Source organism: Podarcis liolepis, assembly GCF_965112155.1.
Source record: "Podarcis liolepis genome assembly, chromosome: 11".
Classification (NCBI taxonomy): domain Eukaryota; kingdom Metazoa; phylum Chordata; class Lepidosauria; order Squamata; family Lacertidae; genus Podarcis; species Podarcis liolepis.
Genome location: NC_139565.1, coordinates 39,116,417 through 39,137,302, shown reverse-complemented (window position 1 = coordinate 39,137,302; position 20,886 = coordinate 39,116,417). Strand labels below are relative to the sequence as shown.

The 20,886-nt window shown below is 38.9% G+C and overlaps 1 protein-coding gene across 17 annotated transcripts in view; it reads left to right on the top strand.

Moving 5' to 3' along the window:
* MAST4 (microtubule associated serine/threonine kinase family member 4) overlaps positions 1 to 20,886 on the top strand; it is a gene marked incomplete at its 5' end in the record, with an annotated part of 205,950 nt that overhangs the window by 36,681 nt on the left and 148,383 nt on the right. Inside the window, one exon of one of the 17 annotated variants that reach the window (XM_083465117.1) lies at positions 10,605 to 10,675. The exons of 15 other annotated variants lie outside the window; for them this stretch is intronic. In XM_083465117.1, the coding sequence (XP_083321243.1) occupies positions 10,625 to 10,675 (51 nt within the window). Of the gene's footprint in view, positions 1 to 10,604; positions 10,676 to 20,886 lie in introns of those variants that run through there. One more of the 17 variants, XM_083465115.1, reaches the window with a different exon arrangement.

The following is a 20,886-nucleotide window of genomic DNA, read 5'->3' as shown; positions in this document are numbered from 1 at the left end:
TCACAGAAGTAACATAGTCTCTAGGGGAAACACCCACTGCCCTTTTTGTATCTCTTAGTCTCAAGCATTAGTTTAAAAGCATTAATTAAAAGTAGCTAGCTGTAACTTCCCCATCTGAAGGAATCAGGAATAATGGATAAATAAAAGTATAAAACAATGGACATGGTGGCAATGGTAAGACCCTCCACAGTAAATAAGCTTTTCCATGTTTTAATATATTACAGCAGAGGCTTAAAACACTACATCAACTTTGTTACCTGAAAAAACCTAGAAAAAGCCAAAAGAATGTCTCTCAGCTCATCACCATTCCTATATCTGATATTCAAGCATGGTTTCCAGTTGTTTTATACTACCCATGCACAAGAGTGAGGTATCATCAGGCTTGAGGAGTTCTGTAGTTTGCAGAAATAAATAAAAATCTGTAAAAGGAGGTCCCAAAAAACATGCTCAGTAGTGATGGAATACTAACTGTTGGGGATAATGGGAAAACTGGATTGGTGCAGGAATGGAATATACCAGAGGAGAGTATGCCTGATCGGCCACAAAAGGGAACAGAACCATTCCAAACTGGAAAATTTCATGCAGATCTTCATTTTCTAACTGCCTTACAGATTCTTACACCTGCCATTCCAGATTGGAACTGAAATAGAAAACTAGAAACTTCCGGCATTTTAAAGTTTGTAGAAGGTTACTCCTTCACAAAATGAATGTTGAGATTTCATTGACTAAGAAAAATAAGTTTTTTTTAAGGAAATAATTTTATATGTAAGATGCTACATTATTGAAATAAAGATTATATATTAGTTTTCATACTGGTTTCCATCAATTTGGCAGTTAATTCTGGTGTATGAAAAGCAATGAGTGTTGGCCTGTGAGATGGGTGAGGTGATTTTTGCAATGGATTTAGCAGACTGCTTTAAAAGTACGAATGTAGTAGTTTGTACAAGTGATGTCCACTAGGTGGCACAAGAGCCGTGTGCAGTCTATATCATATGTGCTGTAACTAATATGTACCCTGTCCTTCCCCTTTGTTTTCAATGTTCATTTGTTATAGTCAAACTCAACTGCCAATCAAGATACAATGACTACACAGGTGCAACAGCTCTTATTTCAAAATGCATATAAAAGCTACCCATACTGGGATTCTGAAAATAGATAAACTGACTCCGCTCACCCTTGCATACAAATATGATAACTAAAGATTTGCTCTTATTTGTCTAGATGTGCTGTGAAATTAAAATAGTGCTGGACTTTTAAGACATCTGTTGTTGAAATTCAGCTTGTAGATTTAAATGCATTTGGCTAAATGAGAAGCAGGGTTCTTACGCACTCAGTTCATGTTTTTATCCTTTTTCATTATTGACTTCTGATTACTCTTTATTATGAAATGTACTTCAAAGAAAGCATGTTGTTTATGTTGGGATTTATCCTCCCAAGCAACAGGAAGTGGACCACTTAACCTTAGCTTTCTGATGAAGAGGTAGTGTTTTGCTTGCTCTTCAGAGAGTGAGCTCTAAAGGGCAAACAAGATGGGGGAGGAATATCTGCCTGTTCTTTAGAGATGAGGCATTACACTTACTTCTGTAAAACAAGAAAATCCTTAATAAAATATTAGGAGGAAAAAAACAACAACAACAGAGATGAGCAAGCAGAGGGAATCCTCTATCTTGGATCTTGGCACTAAGCTAAAGCTCTCTGCCTGCTCTTTCAATAAGGTAGCATTTCCACCCACAGTCACCCCAGTACTGGAGTGGGAGTGGTGAGAAATGCTGCCTTTTACTTTGCTGTTGGGGAAAACAGCCTGGTGAACAAAATTGGACTCAAGATTGGCCTGCAGGCTGCTGGCTTCCCATGTCTGCTGCAACGCTACAATCCATTGAAGCAGACGGAAGTGCCTAGTGGAGAAAGGGAATAAGAGTGTATTTATAATCTGCACACAGTTCCCACTCATTGCTACAGCGCACAGGCAGTCTCTGTATTGTTAAGTCAACTGTTACAGTTGATGAAACCTTTTACTTTCTAATGTATGATATGATGTTGGTTAACTTTGCAGAATTCCAGGCAGTGTGGAATGTTTCTTCCTTCCTCCTTGTCCCCAGGTTTTGATTAGGTAACTGGAAATAATAATAATAATAATAATGATGATGATGAAGAAGAAGAATACCAAATGCGTGCTCAAATTGTGCTCCATTTCGAAAGGAAAATATATTTCAGGAGCAGTTCAGACATTTTAGATAAGATACTACTAAAATATCTTGTTCCTACTGATAAGGGAAGAAAATGAATTGTACTTCCTAATAAAACAAATTTGCAAATACTTGGTGCATGTGGAGCCAAAGTAGAACATCTTTCTGTTTGATTGATGAGGTGATATGTATGGAGACAGCTTGGTATATATCAAAAGTATACTAGGATGTTTTTGTTAAGCTGTCCAAACTCATAGCTTAACATGTATGATTTTCTTTTTGAAATGTAAATTTTCAGTACCCTAATTTATGCTATTCTTAACTGTATCAGGTTGTGATGGGCAATATGACAAAAATAATAAGTCCAGGAAGATAGTCAACCCTCTAGTTGACAGGAAAAGATTATGATGCTTTCAGACCTAAACTGTATATATTATAAAGCCCTATAACCAAAACAGTAAACTTTAAATGGCAGCATAGATCATATTGCTCACATTTATCTCTTCTTTACTTGATGATAAATATGTTCATTTAAAAGCATATTTTTAAATTTAAAGTGGGTGTCGTAGTAGAGGGCGGGAACTTTTTAAAAAACTGATTCAAATTTGCTGTTCAAGGGCAGTCATCACTTAAATTTTAAGCCATTCTTTAGTTGCTGATTTTCAAAAAGGCACTCACACACAATTGTATAGAAGCAGTGACTTAAAAGTGGCCATGGAATCTTATAGGAGCTTTGTTGCTGCTGACTGGTATTGGGGGTGATGTGACACAAGGAACAGCTAGCAAATCTCTATCTTAATCAACAGGTGCATTGCGGACAGCTGTCTGCAGCCCTGGAGCATTTAGTCATAGTGATGAAGCCTTTTGTGGCATTTCTGATTCATGATAAACCATGAGATGGTGACCGATTAAATAAAAAGCTAGAATTTAAATTGCTGGAGGTCACTACAACAGAAATTAAACTTGGTGAAGGAGGATCTGGAAGAAGGGAAGTAGTAAGAGAAATTATCCAATAGAATATTGTCTTCCTAAGTGTCACTATCAAGCAGAAAGATGCTGTTTCTAATGTATTATAGTCTATTATGTTGTTTTTAGTCTATGAGGAAACATAGGAGTACTGTTATTATAGAGTGGTATAATAATTTGAATTATTGGTAATGAAATGTATTTGTCCTGTTTTTTCTTAGTTATGCTACACAATAACATTAAATACGTAGCTGGCAACTGTGTCTGGAATTTTATAGGAGTGCTTATGGGGGGTGGGGGAGAGATCATTGGCACTACAACACATAGCAAGGAAAGGTTTAACTCTCTCCTTACCAACTGCCTTACCAACTCCTTACCAACTGCCCACTACCTTTCCATTGATGTTCCTCTAACATTTTAAGACGTCTTGCCTGAGGTTCTGCCAACACCTGGTACCAGCACTCTACTTATCCATCAGACAAAATATTTGAATAGTGTGTGCAGTCTTTGGCAAATCTTACTCCTGATTTTATATGATACAATGCACTAAAGCATTATTCAGCTGGGTAGTCATGAGGATCCCAGCCCATGAACACATATTTCTGCTGGGAGATTTTAATGCCAGAATTGGGGATGCTCATCACACGTGGAACAAATTCTAAGGCCACTTTGGTATTAGCAGCATGAACAAGAACGGACAAAGGCTGCTTTTACTGTGCTCATATCAAGGCCTCTGCATCATGATCACGTTATTCTCTACTAAGGCAAAACACTGAGTGTCCCAGAGACATTCAAGGTTGGGCCACTGGCACCAGCTGGACTTGATTGTCACGCCTTTACTGAACTGTGTTCCTATCACATAGAGCTGCCACAGTGCCGACTGCAACATGGATCGCTCCCTGGTGGTGAGCAAGATCCTTCTCCAGCCAAAGAGGATGCATAGTGCAAAGCAGAAAGTGTGGCCTCAACCTGAGTTTTGTGAGAGCTCTACTGAACTGCCCCAGAGACAGTGTTGAAGCAAGACGAAACTACATCAAAAAGGCAACCTACAACACAGCTATGCCCTCTTTTGGCAAAAGAGAGCAGCAGATACTGGACTGGTTTGAGGTCAGCATTAAGGACATGGAGCCTGTTGTCACTACAAAGCATGAGGCTCTTGTGAACTACAAGTGTACACCCTGCGAGAAGACGCTTGTGGCACTGTGTAAGGCAAGGAGTGATGTCCAGTGGATTTCCAGACGATGTGCCAGTGGCTACTGGTAAAAGCTGTGCCAGAGGATTGAACTTGCTGCTGACAGAGGTAACACTCGCAAAATGTATGGAAGGTGTGAAGAAAGCCTTTGGACCAAAAGGCAAGGAAACTGCACTACTGAAAACCTTGTCTGGAGAGAATCATCACGGACTGCAGCAAGCAGATGAAACGATGGGCAGAGCACCATCAAGAACTGTACTCGCAGGAAAACGTGGTCTCTGACACAGCAACTGACAGCATCTAGACACAGCCTGTCTTGGAAGAGCTGGATGTTCCTTCCTCCACTGATGATCTGAAGAATGTCATCGGCTCAGACATGTGGTAAAGCATCAGGACAGGACGCAATCCCAACTGAAGTGCTGAAAGCCAGCCTCCATTGCTCCCTCATAACACACCTCCATAGCCTTCTCTTGCAGTGTTGGGAAACAGAACATGTGCCACCAGACATGCGAAACTCCAGCATGGTTCCAAGAACAAAGGTGACCACTATGACTGTAATGACTACTGTGGAATCGCCCTGCTGAGTGCTGTGGGGAAAGTCTTAGCCCATGTAGTTCTCAACAGATTGCAGTCACTCACTGACAGGGTCTATCCCAAGTCACAATGCGGTGCAGGAATGGAATACTTTTCATAACTGTAGGAAGCAAAATTGTACAATTACACTACCCACGGTAAAGTTTACTAATTATTTAAGAGTCAAAAGCAGAAATGTAATATATTGAGACAGAGGTGAATAGTACTTACTGAATTCTGGTGTAACGAAGCACATACTTCACATGATCCAAAAAATTTATTTGAGATGATATTCCATTTAGTTTGTTATTACTGTAGTTTTTTTTCCATTTTTCCATAATTTTCTATGTAAATATTTGTGGTTTTACAAAACTGACTAAAAATTACAATTACCAATGAAAAATTCACATCCTTGATTATAGCCCAAGGAGCATTCGTGGGAAGAAGGCTACAAACTCACATGCAAGCTCTGGAACTGGCTATTGTGTAAAATGTGGCAGTTAGCACTGGGATATTGTTATTCTGATACTGAAACAACTGCACTGGCTGCCAGTTGTCTTCTAGGCTCAATTAAGTGTGTTGGTTTTAGCATTTTAAAGCGCTTGGGGACCACATGTCTCATTATGAACTTGTGTGTCTATTAAGAATTATTTATAATGATATTTGTGTTGCTTGATGGACATCTGATTCTAGTATCTGACAGTTTGCGTATGTTATATCTGAAAAAATAGTCAAATTCCACTGTACAACATTCAACAAATTGACACAACAAACTTTCCAAATCTAAGACTAGCATCCCACACCTGGTCAAAATACACAAATATGTAGCAAAGACAGTCATTTTATCTTACTGGTTCTTCAATATCTATATTATTGCCCAGAGCCATTCTTTCAACACTTTATTTTGTCTCACAAGTTTTTGCCTCCAGCATGTAATATAATTTTTTATGTATGTGTGCCTGCTTCTCAAAGTGATGCTTTCTGACAGGAAATCAATATTTTTTCAAGCTAGATTTGAGGGTGCGATTGTCATAATCCTCCTCGTAGACTTTGTTAATGGCTAAATACTAGCCTGTATTTTTATCTTTCACATTGGCCTTTGGTAAGAAATGTACCTTTCACCTCTACTGCAAAAATGTCCCTCTTCATTCCTCACTTCGCAAATGTTTGCAGAGATTTTGAAAAAGGAGTGCTGGAACCAAGAATTTAAAATGCCAGTAGTTGTTTTAGAGAGATGGGTACTACTTAATAACCTCCATAGAAAGGGGAAAATAACAGGTTCAGTTTCAATTTATTTCCGTATGCACTTATACACCATCTGTTTGTTGAGGAAGCCTTACAAATAGGCCTGCATTGATGTCACCATCACAAGATCTAGTTCTCAACTGCTACAGACTGAATTTGGGTGCCAGAGCACTGAAGTGGAGGGAATAAACTTCAGTCTACCTTTTTCATCAATAAAGCTCTCTGGAAATTGAAAACTAGTAAATTGGGGAGAGAGGTTCTAGCTTAGTCCTTTGCTTAGACTTTTGCCTTCTGAACTGGTTTCCTATTTTAGGTAGATGTGTCTCAGAAATCTGATTTCCCTTCCTTCAATATTTCTGGGTAGCCTGTCATCTCACTATCATGCCTCTGTAAACAAAGCCGGAGAGACAGTATTTTTGACAATAGACCTCATGCTTTGTAAACTAGCAAATAAAGGATAGTTATTTATTTGGCAGGAATTTAATCATTAAAAATAATAACTGAATAGCACTTGACATACATATTGTAGAAAGAATGGTATAAATAAAGCATACAGAATATAACAAAAAAAGCAAATCCTTCAAACACAGGAACTGTGATAGAATACATTACCACAAAACAAAAGCAAAAAAATACAACTATCTGTTCTTATTAATGTCCTGGCTTCTACTGGAGGTAGAACTTGAACAAAGGCTGTGGTATTTCCCTTTAGCCAGTAGGGATGGTAGGTTGGGTTAGGCTCCACCTTCTGGCGAAAGCAGGCCTCTCCATGATGCTCTACTTTACAAAGACATTGATTGAACAAGAGACATGCCTCCTGTGATCCTGTTAAGAGTGGACACAACTTAGTGCAGCAAGCGGGACTGTTCCCTGGGCTGGGCAAGAAAATGGGCACTCTTCTGGGAAGGTTGTGTCTTCATTTCATATTTTTATGGGCCTGGTGAATTGACTGCCACGATTGTGGGAGAAAAGGGGAGACCGCATGTGGAGGGGTTCTTAGATGAAAGCTCCATTTGCACCCAATGCATGTCTGGGAAAAATAAGCCCACCCTCCTCTCTGGAGCAGTACAACACCATTTTGCTCAGCTTTACAAAAATGCATTGCTGGGAATTTTAATCCTTACATAGGCTTTAGGATAGTTTTCTTTCAACCTGGTCCCTTCCAGAATTTTGGATGACAATTCCCATTGGTCATGAACATTAGCCATGTTGGGACTGAAGAGAATTGTAATCCAAAAAGCATAGATATTAAAACTGAGTATTGTAAAGTGGCCCAGCGGGGCAGATAATTAAGAGCCAGAAGCCCCGAAGAAATTCTGCTGAGGAAAGATGTAGAGCAGGGTTTCCCAAGCTCTAGAGTAAGCCAAGAAAAAGGGATCTGAGGGATAGACCGTAAGTGAAAGAGGAGATTGAGGAAGGTCATTTGGAAAATGATGATCCAAGGAAAGAAGAAGCAAATGGAGGATGTGGTCAAACTGGGCCTCTCCAGATATTTTTGGACTCTATCTCTCATGAGCTTCCTCCAGCATTTCCAGTGATCAGGGATAATAGGAGTTTAGCAACTTTTTTTAGCATCGCAGGTTAGCAGTAAGGAAAAGGTGCTTGCACTGCTTAAGGTTCAGAATGCTTGTACAGTGTAGGCTGTGGGAAGACAGGAGGACTAGGGAAACTGCTCAAGATGCTTGGTGAAGTGACAGATTGAAAAACAGGAAAGCAGTAGGGGATAAATGGAGATGAGTAATGGAGAAGCCATACTGATTTTGGCCAACCTACAATATCTTTGGCTACAGACTTCTAGAAAGAATATAAGATAGCAGTTTGGTAACCTCTTCCAAAAGTTGCATTAGATATATAAAATTGATTGTGTTAGATACTGTCACAGGTTTTTCTGTGAATGAGAGGTACATGTTAGAACCCATCAAGGGACCTTCCAGGGCAGTATGCAGGTGGCCCGGGAAGCTGCAGGTAGAAGGGAGAATTGAAATTGTGGATGGACATGTTTAGATCCAATCCCTAATGTGGATACGAACGGGATCCGTTCCGGAGCCCTGTTTGCATCCTGAAGTAAATGTAAGACGCGATGGCGCATCTGCTTATCGCGTTTTGCCGCTTCCGCGCAGGTGCGTGACGTCATTTTGAGCGTCTGTGCGAGCGGCGAAACCTGGAAGTAACGTGCTCTGTTACTTCTGGGTTGCCGCAGAGTTCAACCCGAAAATATTCATCCCGAAGCTACTTCAACCCGAGGTACGACTGTAATTAAGGGATGCGGGTGGCGCTGTGGGTTAAACCACAGAGCCTGGGACTTGCCGATCAGAAGGTCGGCGGTTCGAATCCCTGCAACGGGATGAGCTCCTGTTGCTTGGTCCCTTCTCCTGCCAACCTAGCAGTTTGAAAGCACGTCAAAGTGCAAGTAGATAAATAGGTACTGCTCCGGTGGGAAGGTAAATGGTGTTTCCGTGTGCTGCTCTGGTTCGCCAGAAGCGGCTTAGTCATGCTGACCACATGACCCGGAAGCTGTACGCTGGCTCCCTTGGCCAATAAAGCAAGATGAGCGCCGCAACCCCAGAGTCAGTCACGACTGGACCTAATGGTCAGGGGTCCCTTTACCTTTACCTTTTATGACTGTAATTAAGTTTTGTTTACTATAATTTGGATCTAGACCCATCTGAAGGGAAATTGATGGGCATGTCTTAAATTCAACCTATCATTGCTGTGGGGGAGGCAGTGGTAAAGAAAATGGAAGAAATTTGTCTCCAGGTTTTATTCAGTCTAACAAAATTTGACTTTGCTTAGTATCCGAAGGGTTTCCTGGGTTTGTCCACATAACTGTTGATGGAATGTTGGTGTATTTACTTTATAATTCCAGTATAAATGTGTATTCTTAGTGCCTTTGCTTCAGGATGTTCACATGCTTAATTTTTGTAAAAATGCTTATGACTTTATCAGTGTATGTATATTGTAAACCAAATACTTTTGGAGTCATCTTGATGTGTGCACACCAGACTGAAAACCATTCTCATGATAGCCATTCCTATCTAATTATGGTGGGTGTTCTTTCCAGCCCAAGTATGAACACTGGAAGTAGTATGTGAAGCAGCTCTTGAAATGGTATCAGAAGAATAATCTTCATGACAACTCATTAGTATATTTGAAAGAATCCTCTCTTGAGTTAGGAATTAAATACTTGTTCACAAGAGTTTGTCCTGTAAACCTAAAGAGAGATGCAGAGCCCATTTTTGAAGCATGAAATGCAATTGATTTAGTTGGCGGATAGACTGTTAAATCCCTAAGCAATTTTTAATGACACACTCTAATCAATTGATATCAAGCCTAATAGCCTGATGACAGCTTCAAAAAAAATCAATCATTGCTTTAACCTCAGCTGTACTGATAAGGCAAATCAAATAGCTTTCTCTTTTTCCTTTTGAAATTCATTTGACCAGAAATCATGAACTCTGATAAAGATGTGTGACTATGGTTAAGGGGCAAGTTGGTTCCTCTTTCTCTTCTTTGATACTTAGCCCACATTGCCTAAATACAGGAATCTGAAAATGGGGAAAGATGATTTCTTATAATCTGGCATTGTGGTATCACTATTACTGTGGCAATATTCAAGCAATAAAAACTTAATATTCAGCTCCTTGCAGTCTTGAACTGGAATAAAATGGAAATGATCAGAGTAAACAAGTGGAAACAGAGTGTGAAATTATGCATGATGAGGGGGAGAAATAATATTTGTATCTACTACTTCATCTCCTTAGCATAGGTTAACTGTTTAACTGATGACTGTATTTTATGAGGTATTAATACTATGAATATTAATATTTTAAAAGCTTTGAAATATATAGGTAGAGCATACATTCTAGCAAGCTAAACAATTTTGCATTAATGTTTTTAGAATAAACACCAGTGTTGATTGGAAAGCTGCCATAGATCTCTCGTGTTCTGCCTTCCCCCCTCCCCACACCTTTGATGTCATTGAAACGACGAGAGCCAGACTTTGTTGTGCTGCTTGAGTGACCAGCTATGCTTCGTTTTTTCCTCTATCGGCTTTTGCCTTCTCTTGAGGTGTCACTGCTGATTAACTCAGACATTTTGACCTCACACTTCCTCTCAAAAGCTTGACCTATAGTCTGTGCTTAAAACAGTTTGCTGTTAGCACAGGATGCCGGGGTTATTGTTTTCGGAGCGTAGCAGTGCTCTTGCAGGATTTCCTCTGCTGAATAGCTGCTCCTGCCTAGATAAACGTGCTAGGTGTCTGGAGCCCACTTGCTGCTTTGTAACACAGTACTGCAAGCATTCATGAGCTCAGAAGTTACTGAGAGAATAACTGGCTGTAGTCAGCTGACTATTCCTCTCCAATCAGATAAGCTGTGATGTAAGTGTTTAGCAGCTGCTAGGATCTGAATTAAGTGTGCTGAAGTCTGAGATAGTACAGCATGGCTATATTGTTGTGGAAGGAATGAGGGAAGCAATGGACGAGTCCAGCATTCTGAGGAGACGAGGGCTTCAGGTAGGTTACCTAGTTCATGAGTTATGCTTTTCTCAGTGAGGAATTGTGTTGCAAAAGTTTGATTTGCATTCATGTTTTATGCAAAAACCTAGGGATAATTTTAAAGTGTTGGGTGTCATGCCACAAGTACAGCATGATAGATGGCTCATCAAAGAATTCCTTGTCAGAAAACTGTCTGCCTTCCTTCCCCAGGAGGGGTGAAAAATACTGTAATTCTCTCTAGTAACATTTCCTTGAGGAAAGAAGTTTGATTTTTAATATAAGCTGACACTAAAGAGCTACAAATGTGATATTTAGTAACATTATGATGACTGACATGTGCAAAAATAACCTTAAGGGTGGACCATTTAGCATTCAAATAAATGTTGGTAATTATTAAAGGTTTATTCTCAGAATTAAATAGCATACATGGGTACTGAGGTTTTTTTTCATTGCAAGTTTGAAACTTGTAGGATTATGTTTTAGGAATAAGGCACAAAGTTATGCTAGAGTGTGATTGATTTCAAGTTCATAGGTGGATGTGTTTTCGTTTTTGTTGTATTTTAAAAGTATTTTGTTGTCTTTTAAAAGTATTTTTTAAAGAACACATTAATGGATTAAGCACAAGCACTTCAATATTTTATATGAACCAACATTTGATATATGAATTTTAAACAAAGTAATATAATTTTTACAACTGAAGGTGGGTGTACCAATACTTTTAAACTTCATTGTTGCAGTCTATTGTTTAGGAATGAATATGCTTTGGTCATTCATCTTTGACTAAACTTCCTTCCTCATGTTTGCTATACAACCCCATTGTTTCAGTATTTAAAGAGGGGCTTTAAATTGTAGCTTTGTATATTTTTAGAGTGCTGGGAGTTTTGTAAACTCTTCAGCTCTTAACTGCAAGTCCTTACTGAAAGATGCTTTGTTAACTGCTCAGTGTTATGAAGTGTAGTGGTTTTCATGTACCAACAATATTACAATATTACAGTACAAACTATCAATGCTAGATAACTTGAGCTGGTTGAGGCATTTTGAGAAAATTGCTTTCTGGACTCTGGAGCCTTTAAAAAAACAATATAGTTTCCTTTGTTTTTATTGATACTATTGGAGAAATCATAGTTTATAATGTTGAACTCATGTATCCTAAAACATTGGAATGACTGTGGCTAAAGTGAACCATGCTTATTATTGTTGCTGCAAGTATAAACAAATTTCTTGACTATAGGATTTAAAAAGCCAAAGTTGTTACATTTTTAGTAAATATAGTGCTTGCATAAAACCAATCAGGTTTTTTTTTATTGTAAAGGACATTTCTGTCTTCAATAAAAATCAAGCAATTTCTCAAAAAATACACCACCACACTCTTCTGCTATTAACTTCTGCAGTATACTTTCAAAAAGTTTTAAATAATCCGTACACTCCCCCCTCTTTTTTTGAAAATTAAGGTGTCAAAATCTAGCAATTATCATGCCTAGAGGGAAGACCTATCCCCTACTTTACCAGTATGCTTTTAGTACTTGCTAAAGCACAATATTTTATTGTTACTCACCTTTTCTTTATGCATTGCACTCTGTCTTTCTACCATGTTCTTGTATGAAAAATATGAGTACTTAAAGCATCAATTAGCATTGTTGACACGTGGCTAGGTTTGCTGATGTCACTGTGCCTTATGGTCTCTTTCATTAAAGAGCACCTCTACACTGAGGTGTATCAGTTACTATATTCTCCTCTGTGAGGGTTCTTAACACTCCATAAAAGCTTTCATAAGAATATATCTGATTCAGTATAAAATTATTGCAGATATTGATATGTGTGTTAACTTAGAAGACATGGGTACATTTTTCCTCTCCTGATGTGTGAAGGAACATGAATTTTGGGGCGGGGATTGGCTGAGGGACAGAGACCTTCCTAATGTATGTATCTGGCATACAGTGCATTTCAAACTATTCAGCAGAGAGGCAGCTGAGGGACACATATTGTACCTATATGTAGCAGACAATCTGTGGCAGCATCTTTTTTAAAGAACAGAATTTCATAGCAATGTAGGTGGCAAAACACACCCACCTACCCTTGTTTTGCTGGTGCATCTGTGTATGGTGCTGTCTAGTGGAACTGTCATGTCTGATAAATGGCCCTGTAGACTTGATTGTTTGAGCTGATCTCAACTCCTGGTGCGAGGTATATCCTCAACATCATAATATTTTGTATGTGATCTGAAGAGAAACCAGAGTATATTTGTTATATGCTACTTACCTGGCAGGGGAGATACTGTGATCAGAGTATTTTATATGCATTAGCCTTTGATGTGGGAGTGTGATATTGAGGCATCCTTTTATAGCTTGTTGGTTAAATACACCTTGAGTCATGAGGAGGCCCAAACATTTTATATAGTTTGTAGAACTGATACTTGTCTCTTTTATCATCTAGCATAGATCTTCAAGGGACAGTGACTTGGAATGCTTTTCATAGGAAACAGCATCTGATTAATTCTGATATAGCTATTATCATCATTTATGCTGTTATGCCCTCCTATTAGAACTTCCCATAAGACTCTGGATGGCATAAAATATGGCACTGTTGACAGAGACAGATGATGTGGGGAGTTCTACAGTTAGGGGCTGCCACAGAGAATGCCCCCTCCTGGACCATCACCCCCCCCAAGCTTTTAAGAGCGATAGAACAACTAAGAGTGCTGCTTCTGCCAATCTTGGCACAAGAGAGGGTCTTTAGGGAAGGAGGCGATCTTTCAGGTATTTGTGGGCACGAGTCATTTAGAGCTTTAAACAATAACTCGAGCACCTTGAATTTGGGTCGGAAGTGAACTGGCAACCGGTGCAGCTGTTATATGAGATATGAAAGGAACCCCAGCCAGTAATCTGCTTGCTGCATTTTGGAACAAAATGTTTCTGAGCCATCTTTAAGGGTAGCCACACATAGAATGCATTATAATAATCCAATCTGGAAGTTACTAGAACATGGAGTACAGTGGCCAAGGCATCTAGGGAAGATGAATGGTGGAACATTCATGGCAGACAAAAGGAAGTACTTCTTCACACAGTGCATAAGTATAGTATGGAATTCAGTTCCTCAAATTGGTGGCTGTTACCACGTCTTGGAGAGTTTTAAAAGGGAATTAGAAAAATGCATGTTCTCAGTGACTAGGAATCATGATGGCTTTGAATAATGGTTGCTGGATGGAACAGCAGCAGAAGTGGGTTATTTGAATATGGAACAGCAGCAGAAGTGGGCTATTGTCCTCATGTTCTTATGGCCTTTCCATAGGTATCTCATTGTCTAATGTAGAAAACAGGATATTGGACTTGGTAGGCTTTTTGTCTGATCCAGCAGAACTTTTCTTATGTTCTTATGTTTGTTTTCACATAATCTGCCTCCCAATTTTATCTTGTTAATACATTTATTTGTTTATACCTTGTCTTGCAGTGAAATGTACTGGGTTGACTTACAAACTTTAACTCAAGACCACATCATAAAATGGAGTTTCATTCACCTTCTGAAACCTTGTTCCACATCTCATTGTCTTCTAAGGTGCAACTGGCTGTGATTTTTACTCCGTCTATTGTGATTGGGTATATCTGGTTGTGTTTTGTCAAGTTCTGTGCTTTTTCTTAAATTATTAGAATTTTATTGTGATTTTTAAAACAATTTTTTTTATATACATTCTATCCCACAAATATACATTCTATCCCACAAGGCCATCCTGTCAGCACAAGGACTTCTGCCTGTGCAAAATGACTTCTTCTCTTACCGAGCCTCCCAAATCTGCTTTGTTGGGCGAACTCGAAAACAGATTTGTAGTTGGTAGTGGGAGCATACAGGAAGAAGAAAGGGAGGAGAAGACCCATTATAAAGGTGGAAGTCTTTGAGATAATGACATTGGATACAGAAATTAAAACTTTTTAAATCTAAGGTGCCAAATATTTTTAAACATTATTTGCGCTGGAACAATCACAAAATATGACCCTTATCATGAAGTCAGAGGAAGCTCCCATTGTACAGGATTCTAGAAAGACTGAGATTACAGTTTTAGGACTTACTAGTAGTTGAACTGTAGAAGTGTTCCAGTTCATTTATAGAAACCGCAATATAGACAGAGGCATAAGGGGGAATGGTTGATCATAAGGTGTGGTTCTGGTAAACTTAGAGATCTTATAGAATCATAGAACTGTAGAACTGGAAGGGATCCTGAGGGTCATTTATTCCAACCCCCTTCACTGTCCCTGGGTGGGCTGGAACTATCAACTTACTGGTTAACAGCCAGACCCACTGTGCTACTGGGGTTCAGGGTTCAGTGTATATCACCGATGGTGCATTGGGAGTGTGGGGAAAAATTAAATTGCAGACAACTGTAGAATGGAGAGGAGAGCAGTGAAAGAGAAGAAAACGATGACAGCATAAAGGATGTGATAAATACAAAGATTTCGGAAAAGGGATTGTAAATTGCTTATAATTTTATGTAAATTTAGTTAGTGGACAGCTTAATATGTCCTTAAAAAGTATTCAAAGGTCTGTCAATTGAACCTTTCAGTTTCAGGGTATACCTTCTACATCAAGGAACATAATTTTCATTTTGAGAGGACCAGTGGTTCTGTTGAAGACCAATTTCAGCCTAAAATGTTTGTCAGCCTCTGTGGCAGGGCTTTCCCCCACAAGCAGTTATTGCATTGCATGCTCCCAACCTTACTAAATCACAAGGTGGCTAACACCAAAGCAATGTCAAGTCTGTCAGTGACTGCCTGCCTCTTTATCTGGAACAGGAGACAGTGGCTATAGAACCCACTGCTGCAAAGCAGTGAGAGCAACAGAGATAGTAATAGCTGTCCAGAAGAGGAGGCCCTCAGCTACTCCATGATGGTGATAGTGCTGCAGAGTTGCTAAGCAGTGTAAGCCCTCTGCGGTGTTGGTTACTAGGCGTGCAGCCCATTTTTCCAGCCAGCCCTTGAAAGCTCTTCTCCTCTGCCTATGTTGTGTAGCTCCTAAAGGCAGAAAGCTTCCGTCTCACCTCTTTCAGAATCTGTGTGGTACAAAATACCTGTGGGGGCAGCCTTAATGCCACTATAGAAACTCCAGTGAAATCCCAATAAGGAATAGTCCTTGTGCACACCATAAATAAATATGGAGACTTCAAATCAGGGTTTATGCAAAAATTCCAATCCTCACTCAATTGCTGAGTGAATCAGTTGGGTTGCAACTAATTTTTATATTGACAAGCCACAAACATTGTCTTCAGTTAGAGAAAGTTAGGAAAAGACAGAAGCAGCACCCACCAAGCAAAAGCAGCACCCACCACTGCCCGTGTTCCTGACAGCCTCAGCAGAAATTTATATGCTATTGCAGTTAGAATTGTGATAGTTGTAGTTACAGCGGCAAATTCCCCAGTCAAGGCAGTTCAATACAGGGGAAGCCATGGCCGTTTGGCCTACTGATCTCTCATCACGAGAGCAAGTCAGCCCAGTGAAGGAGGCCAGCAGAAGAGGGCGCTGCTGCCTGGCACTGGCTGCTGCACAGATGCATCTCTGAGACAGTGCTTTCTTGGTTTGGAGAGGGCAAGCTCTTCTTCTGGATGAAGTTCAAAGGGAAGCAATCTAGGCCTTTTACTTTTCTTCTTCCAGAGAACTTTCCCAGGTGAAGGAACCATTAGGGGATTTAATCATTTATAGTACGTTTGGGCATATTTCTGCTCTCACAGAAAGTATGATCAAACAGCAGATTCAGGTTGTAATCAAATGAATCATTTGAGTGGGTGAGGGAACCATGTAAGGAGCTGGAACTCCCAACAGCCAACAAGACAAGCTGTTTGAAAACTCAGAGGAAATTGCATGGTATGTGGAGTTTCCTTAGGTGTACACAGATAGTTCCTTTTCATTGTAATCCAGTCCCCCTGCCCCACCAGCCCCTGTGTGTGAAACAGAGAGAAAATAAGTACTCAAAGTGTCAGTGAAATCAAATAAAGATTGCTTACAAAATTGCTTATCGAAAGAAACTCATAACAAGTACAAAAAAATATAAACAATAGTCTAGATTGAGTTCTGACCTAATTTTTAGCATTCCTGGTCTCAGAAATCTAGGGTAATTAGATGTTCTGGTGGGAAAGGAAGCTCTGCATCCTGTTGCTCATAGTGAAATGATTTTTCTTTGGTAAGGGCCTGGAAGTACACAAACGAGTTGAAGCATTACTATATGTATTAATGAAAAACAATGCTTTATATATGAGGAAGTGAGATAGTAGAAAATTCCAGAGACTTTGTGTGGGATTGTTCCTTTTGTTGTTTTAATTGATTATTGAGAAATTAGACGTCCTAATCAGTATTTACCACAGTAATTGCATGGTAATGAAAACAATAATGGTACAGAAAAGAAAACCTGCTCATTAGACCATTTTTTTAAAAAAAGAATAAAGAGCATTTTTAGTATATACTAAATGGATCAGAATGGAGCTAAACACTGTTTCCCCCTAGGGACAGAGGTCTTGGTTTTGTTGTTGTTCTTATAATGGGCTATACACCATTAATACTCTTAATATTCTCAGTTATGCACTTGAGCATACAAAAGTTTGATTGCACACTCTGAAACCATAGCTGCATGTAATCTAATATTTTTATAGTAGGTCAGAAGTTCAGTTTTCACTGTTTTGTAGTTTTTGGATGCATTTTGCAGGTTTAGTTGAATACTGTTCTGGATGCTAAACATCTTTATTCTGTCATAACAATAGGAAACTTCTGCATTGTTCTTATAATGCTTAAATGATGCACATCAATAGCTGTTGTGCACATTTCTAAAACAGAATAATGCAGTGGTTTTCAGATGACATACCTTTTGACCTCATTTTCAGCTCCACACAATTTAAATCCACAATTTTGGCAAACAGGAGTCAAAATGCATATTTCCCCAGTGAGGTGAATGTAGCTTCCTCCCTTGTTTGGAATGCTATTGACAGGTGTATTAGTGAATTAAACATCAGTTCACTATTTATCTATTTATTTACCTATCTATTTTTTTAAAAATATTTATACAATGCTGTATCATAAAAATATACTGCAACAATATAAAAGCACAAAACCAGTATATTCTTTTGCCTATCCTGCCACACATGCTTTATGGGGGAGCTTAAAATTAAAAATGCTGCATGTATGCTCATGGGCATTTCTCACTTTAACCCCATCCTTAAACTGCTCTGAAGAGGCAGGTGGAAATGAGTTGCAGGGAACCAACGAACTAGCTCTCTGCACAGCCAGGTTCAGCTGCAAACAGGAAGAATGTATTTCTTGAGAACGTGATCCTTATCAGAAGCTTGTACATCAGAACAAAACACTATGATTGTGTTTCTATACTGGGCTCACTGCTCAAATTATTTTCTGATTAGGTGATGCTTCTATTGGCATAACAGAGAGCAGTGTATTTGCCTGCTTTGTCTGATGTTTTCAAGCCATTTATCTATCATTATGTGTTTGCCAAGCTATCTCAAAGGCTCTTTATTTGTAACAGTCAATTGTACTATTATTAAAGCTATATTAAGCTTCACAAAAGAGTTAACACTGTTTCCCATGGGTTCACTCCTTCTGTAGTCTAGTGGCCTCGTGCAGCAGAAAAAAGAGCTGCTACATTAATAGCTGGAGCGTTTGGAATTTGGCCAAACTAAATGTCTACAGCTTGTATCGTACTTCTCATTAATGCCTTTTGATAATTGCACCAACATTTCTTGATAATGTGTACAATATGTTACAAAGCTGACTGTTTGGTGTTCTGTTTGAAAGGAAAACCATAAACTTAATGTTCCTTCATGTCAAATCCTTTAGCAAGCAATATGTCTCTATAGAGGTATCCAAGGATGGTTTGAATCCAATTCCATTGCATTTCTGGACCTGTACCAAGCACCATTTTCACGGTCCTCTGAATGCTAGTTAGCTGTACTTTCCAAATCAGCCAACCTGTTCCTTAGAATTATCAATATTTGATGTTTTCAGTATTTGGATATGGACCAATATTCATTCTTATTATTTTTAATAGAAGTTACCTAAATTGTGCGTGGCAGATTCTCAAATTGAATTGGACAAATTTAAAAGTAATTGGTTCTGTTCCTACCTTCCAGACAAGACTATTACTTTATTACTGTTTGACAATATGGTAAAAGTATATCTCTCATCTAATTGCATGAATATGTTTCTAAGAATAATTGTCCTTCTGCCTCCTTTGATATTTTTTCTTAACAATACTATTTATTTTCATTAAGATTATGACCTAATCTGAGATATTTGACCACCAAATTTTCAGATACATTTTAACATTGATATAAACACTTGTTTCTTGCATAAATTAAGGAAAGTTTCTACTCATATGATATGTCATGTTCATGCCACTTCCCACTGCATAGAACTATAGTTTGTCAGATTGTGGCAGTGCCAATTATCTGTCTTAGTAATAAAATGACCTTTGGGAAATGCACTTATTGAAGGATAATTTCTTTTGAGCTATTATCTCTCCAGACAGCTTTGTCAACGCATCAAATGAATTACTGCATAGAAAACATTTTTCTGTAAACTTTTGATGGTGAAGAGACTATGTTTATCAGTAACTTGATAATTATATATAGCATAGGGTGTGTTGAATTTTTCCACTTTCAAATTCCAAAATGAGGGGTGCTAAAAAGTTGTAACATGACTTGGGAATTCAGAACATATTTTGGTTAGTTTTGCAGGGTAAATAACTACATAAAAGTATTGACATTTTTATGTTTTTGTGGAAGTGCCAGTAACTTCAAACTGGTCTTATTAAAAAAAAAATTGTGGAGAATGTGTGTAAAATTGCATAAAATAATTAAAAATGATGCCAAGTTCTTGCAGTTAATGTTATATATCAATATTTTTCTTATTATTTTTATATTATACATATTTTATATGTATGCAAAAAGTTGCAAAAAGGAAGCTCACATTAACTGTATATACCTTATTGAGGTGAAGATCCCTGTGAAGGAAATTGTTTTCATTAAAAGTCAGAGAGAGAGAGGACTGGTTCTCCTGGACCACATCTGATTGGCTTGCCAGATCTGCCTGAGCATAACAGACAAGTCAAAAAGAGGAGGTGGCAAGAAGGCGAGAGAAGAAGTCTCACTCAATATAAGCAGAACAGTAAGCAGGATGCTTCAATATCATCAAATGAAATATTTTCTCTGCTGATGAAAATGAATAAAAAATGGCTGATGCCCAAGATGGAAATATGGGAAGTTAAGAATTGACATTAGGAAAACCAAGTACACCTTCCAATTCTAATAAAAAGACAGATTACATCACATTAGAAATACATAATGTTGTTCTGCAGAGCATCAGACACGGTGTTGGCCTGTGTGCTACAGCTGCCATCACTGCTGCCACCTTTATGGATGCTGGCTTGATCACTGAAGAGGACAAGAGGCTTATACTTGATCATAATAAAGTCAAGAGGGCCCAAGAAAACGTTATGAAATCCCTGGATCAGGAATTTGACAATCTTTGCCAGAAGGGTGAACAGGACTTCATCTTTTTTGATGGTCATGGAAATACAACCAAAGTTATTCTGAAAACAGGCAATGTGGATCAGCAGTTTCCCCAGCATCATCAGAGAACAGCATTATTCTGTGTGCAGTGAGCCAGGTGAAAGATATCTCCACCTCTGCACTCTGGAGAAAGGCCCAAAGAGAGAAAAACTAACTGAAGTTATTGTTCATAATCTTGTAGATCTCATGAATAAGGGCATTGGTAAGAGGCTGTAGGCCACTGGAGTTGATTCTACAAATGTTGACACTGGCTGGAATGGTGGTATCATGCATTGGGTAGAGGTCAAGATTGGTCGTAAGCTGATTTGGTTGGTTTGTGTCTTCCACATCAATGAGTTACCCCTATGACACTTGATCACAACACTTTATGGGAAGACCTTGTCTAACAGCAAGTGGACAGATAACATTGGCAAGATGCTAGACACTGCTACATAACACTACGTTGATCCTTGGCTGGGCTGCTGAAGTTGTCTCGGATCACAGGCCTGGACTCCTTCAACACCACACTGGAGACAACTCAGCCAGCTCAGTGATGGAGGCCATTGGGTAGCAGGTTGGCCAGTATACCAAGCGTATTGTCAACCTGTTTTCAGGACCTCATGCCAGAATCCGGCCCTCCAAGCCAGCTCCCAAGTGTAGTATGTACTCCTATGAATTTTGATAATGCCTCTAGTCT